This window comes from Pteropus alecto, unplaced genomic scaffold (assembly GCF_000325575.1).
Source record: "Pteropus alecto unplaced genomic scaffold, ASM32557v1 scaffold106, whole genome shotgun sequence".
Lineage (NCBI taxonomy): Eukaryota > Metazoa > Chordata > Mammalia > Chiroptera > Pteropodidae > Pteropus > Pteropus alecto.
The window spans coordinates 9,783,970-9,788,630 of record NW_006442103.1 but is presented as its reverse complement, the minus strand read 5'-3'; the positions used below and the strand labels follow the sequence as shown (position 1 = coordinate 9,788,630).

The window sequence follows — 4,661 nt, the reverse complement described above, 5'->3', positions numbered from 1 at the left end:
TACATGGTTTTACATCTTATGTCAGCATACAAAGGGGGTTTCTACACAAGAGCACCCCGGAGTGATGCTTGCATTGTTGGAAACCTTTAGCAGAAACCTTTGTTCTACTTGGATTGCTTTATTTTTGTGCTGACAAAAATTTGGAATCGTCACAGCCTTCTCCTTATCTTACTTGAATCTTTTGTGTGTGTGTGTGTGTGTGTGTGTGTGTGTGCGTGTGCGTGTGTGTGTAATATACATATAAATTTTCATTATGGTGACATTGGTTAACGAAATCCAGTAAGTTTCAAGTATACAATTCAACAGTAAGGCATATATATATATTGCATTGCATTGTGTGTTCACCGCTCACAGATTTCTTTCTGTCACCATATATTTGACCCCTTTTGCCCCTTCTACTTACCCTCTCCCCTCTCCACCCCACCCTCTTATAACTACTAGTCTATTGTCCATGTCCATGAGTCTCTGTTTGTTACTTGAATCTTAATATATGTTGCTGACCAAGACCTGTTCTCTTAAAACTTAAAAAACACTTTTTTTGCTAACACAGTAAGTTTCAAAGAATTCATTGGTATTTGTTTATGTCTTCACAGACTCTTTAATCAAATACAGTTTACATACTTCCTATTTAATATGTTTTCCTTTTCCAGTGAAATGTATTTCCCTCCTGGTGAATTCTACCCATCAAAATGTTAATGATATTGTCTCTTCCTCAAAATGTTGAAGGAAAAATAATAAGCCTACAGTGGAGGATCCTGGCAGACATTACTTTAGTCATCAAAGTTAACATCACTAGTGACATATGTTGACATCATATACTCTGATACAATGCATTATGAGGGCACATCACTTCTGTGGTACCCTTTCTGGTAATGCATAACCATGATCTAATGAGAAAACATCAGATAAATCCAAATTGAGGGACATTCTACAAGATAACTGACTAGTATTCAGAAGTGTCAAGGTCATGAAAGATGAACAATGTCTGATGAACTGTCACTAATCAGAAGAAACTAAGGAGGCATGACAGTTAAATAGTGTGGGATCCTGGAACAGAAAAAGGACATTAGTGGGAAAACTTACGATCTGAATAAGTTCTGTACTTGTAGCAGTGTTCATTTCTTAGTTTTGGTGAATGTCCATGGTTATGTAAAATGTTAACATAAGGGGAAGCTGGACATAGGGTATTTGGGAATTCTGCATTATTTTTGCAAGTCCTCTGTACGTCTGAAATTATCTCAGAGAAAAAAGCAAAAATTTTTCAGAATCCAAAAGAATGAGAGAAAGAGAATATTGGCTCTTGTATGTTTTCTCCTGTATCTGGACCTCAAGGCTTTTGCCTGTATAAACCCCAGGAATACCTCTATCCCAGGCTAACTTCCAAGTCACCCTTTTCTTTTCTTCCCTAGGCCTGAACTACTTTCTTCTCTTTTCAGTTCTACCAGCTTTTTCTTCTCCTAAATAGGAATTATTCTTAATGTACTCATTCTTGCCTTTAGAAGTATTCAAAGAGTTCCTTCTATTTTTTAAATTGTAAAACTTATAGTAAATTGTATTAGTCTTAAGTGAACAGCTTGATGTGTTTTACATATATGCATATACTTGTAACCACCACTCAGATGAAGATACAAAACATTTCCAATGTATGACAGAGTTTCTTAACATTCATATACCCCTTCGAGATCTGGTAAGAGTTGAGTCTTCTTCCCAGAAAAATGGACACACACAAATGTATAAAAATTTTGCATATAATTTCAGGAGGGTTCAAGGACTTCTTGAAGCATGTCCATGAACTAACTTGGAATTTATAGGCTATAGGACAAGAATCTATGTGGATATTACCTGTCTTAAACTTCTAAAACATGTACTACTACTGTTGTGGGTAGGAGTATAGACTGGAGCCAGATCAGCCGGGTTCAAATTCAGGTTCAATCTCTAACTATCTGTGTGACTTTGGGTAAGTCGCTTAACTTGGTGCCTCAATTTTTTCATCTACGTAGAATGGGGTTAATAATAGTATCAACTTCAAAGGATTGTTATGAGGAGTAAATGAGTTATATATGTGAAGGGCTTAAAACAGTACCTGGCACATAGTAAGGGTTATGTAAGTTTTAGCTTTTAGCAGTTACTTGTGTTACTCTGTATTAGACTTGTCTTCTCTTTTGTACTTTTTATGGTTCCTTCAGATGCAGCCTGAAAGGGCTTTGCTGGCATTTGCATTGATCTAGGGAATGAAATGTCAATATTCTGTATAGTGAGCCCTTTGCTGTTTCCTTTTGATTACCCTGGTCCCATTAGAAGGGAATTGGATCACTTTCTCTCATCTCCTTTTCCCTTTGGTACTGTGAGAAAGAATTTTGTCTTCTGTTTTCCAATGCTGACACACACACACTCCCAGTAAAGGCTAAGCCATTGCCATTCATCCTGTCCATGCCTATTTAAAGGTATTCTGGGGTTGTTGGTGAGTGGATGATAGAGGTTAGGAAAAGAATATAGGTGTCAGGGTTCAGTAGCTGGGAGAGAAGGGGAATTTTTACCTATCAGGAACAGTTGGTTATGAGATTGTGGTTAAACTTTTTACACCAAAATCATACTTGGAAACAAATACAACATAAATATATTTTTATACCAATATCTTCTACAACCTGGTTTAATTCTAATTTGAAAAAAGTCTTGATCAAATGTTAAATTTATTTAAGTAGACAAAATGATTGTTCCTTTTACAGTACGATGTATGATGTATGGGTTTGGGGATGACCAGAATCCTTATACTGAGTCAGTGGATATTCTCGAAGACCTTGTCATAGAGTTCATCACTGAAATGGTAAGATTTTTTTTTTAATTGGTCATAGTTAATTGAGGAATAAATTTGAAATTCTAACTTTTAGATAAGACTAGAACTATGGCATCCTTTTGAAATAAGCTATCCATTTGAGTGCCTATTTTATGAAAGTTATTGGTTACTATTTATCATTAAAAAGGAAGATTATATATATATATACACACAGATATATATGTACATATATACATATATGTATACATACAGCAGAGACAACTAATGCTAAGATTTTGGTGAATATTTTGTCTTTTCATATATTTTTAAACTATAAAGTTGAAATCATATATATAGTCTTATAATCTACTTTTACATTTATGTAAGTCTAGAACATTTTCCCCATGTCATTGTGTAATACTCTATTACTATTATGGTTTCATAATAGTAATTGAATGGATATGCTCAAATTTGTTTACTTAATGCCTTAATATTTAGTTTCCCTTTTTTTAGTCATTAGAAATAATCTATGATGAACCTTTTTTTTTAATTTGGCACAGGATAAATATATAATGATAGGGGATGAGATTTGATTTTAAGAAAACCCACAAATATTTATTGGCTATTGAGGTAGATACAAAGCTTAAATGAAGTTGGTGGTTACAAAGAAATTAAAAAATTATTTTATACAAATGTAGGCAAAAACTGCATACATCAAAAACAAAAGAAACATCAATAAATTTGATGGTTTTCATGTCTTTAATATTAAAAAATGTCTACAAAGCATTAAGAGAAACATTGCTAATAACAATGGAAAGTGGACAGAGGACATAAATAGAAAACTCACAAATGAATAGCTATACTAAAAGAGAAAAGCTTCTCTTTTAGTATATATACTAAATACTAATACTCACCAGCATTAAATAAGTGCAGATTAAAAAAGTAACATGTTAGATTTTTTAAAAAAGTTAATTGAATTTAATATGTTTCTTTATAATAGACTCACAAAGCAATGTCAATTGGAAGACAAGGGCGAGTGCAAGTTGAAGATATTGTTTTCTTGATTCGAAAGGACCCAAGGAAGTTTGCTAGGGTTAAAGACTTGCTTACTATGAATGAAGAATTGAAACGAGCTAGAAAAGCATTTGATGAAGCAAACTACGGCTCTTGACACGGCTCTTGAAGCTTTCAGAAGCTTCATTATCTTCTGGGGAAACCATATGCTGTATGTATATTTTCTATAATAAGGTCCTGCTATCTAGCCATATAAGTGAAAGATGGAGAAAACACCAAGTTTCTCACCTTTATCTTCCTGTCTTCGATTTTAGAATGCTATTTGAGCCTTTAATTGCCTGCTATTATATTACCATTCCTGAATTACTTACTGGGTTTTAATGACCACATGTAAGTTGAAGGACCTTGCAAACTATGTACTACCTTCTGACTTGTGACTGTCTAAATGATGAAGTATTATTTGTGTATCAGGTGTATTTGTGCCATTGTAGGCTATACTATAGCTGTTTAATATGTGAAATCTAAATGGCACCTTTGACTTTATGGTAGCTAAGACAGGTGTTTCATTTACTCTGAAGTTTTTAAACTACAGTAGTCTCAGAGGTTATAAAAGATAGTAAACTGGTTTGTGTTTCTTTTAAGGAAAAGATATAAGAGAATACAGTCTTGTAGGAGTGTTTATCTGTCTTAAGGTAATTTGTTTTAATATGCTGTTCTTTAGAGAAAGAGTGATTTTGGCAGGGGAGAAACTAAAAATTTCATGTGAATGCTTGTGTGTGGGAAGGAAGGCTTTAATTTAAAACCTTTTGGGTTTAAAATATACTGTTTGTCAAGTTTTAAGAGAACTCATTTCCCCAAGTTAGATTACAGCTTC

At 33.7% G+C, this 4,661-nt stretch overlaps 1 protein-coding gene across 2 annotated transcripts in view; it reads left to right on the top strand.

Annotated features, from left to right (window-relative positions):
- The window catches only part of TAF13 (TATA-box binding protein associated factor 13), a 6,433-nt gene extending 1,772 nt beyond the window's left edge, over positions 1 to 4,661 (top strand). For both annotated transcript variants that reach the window (XM_006919587.3, XM_015595372.2), the window contains exons 3-4: positions 2,727 to 2,824; positions 3,774 to 4,661. In XM_006919587.3, the coding sequence (XP_006919649.1) occupies positions 2,727 to 2,824; positions 3,774 to 3,944 (269 nt within the window). In that variant the 3' untranslated portion in view covers positions 3,945 to 4,661. The remainder of the gene's footprint in view (positions 1 to 2,726; positions 2,825 to 3,773) is intronic.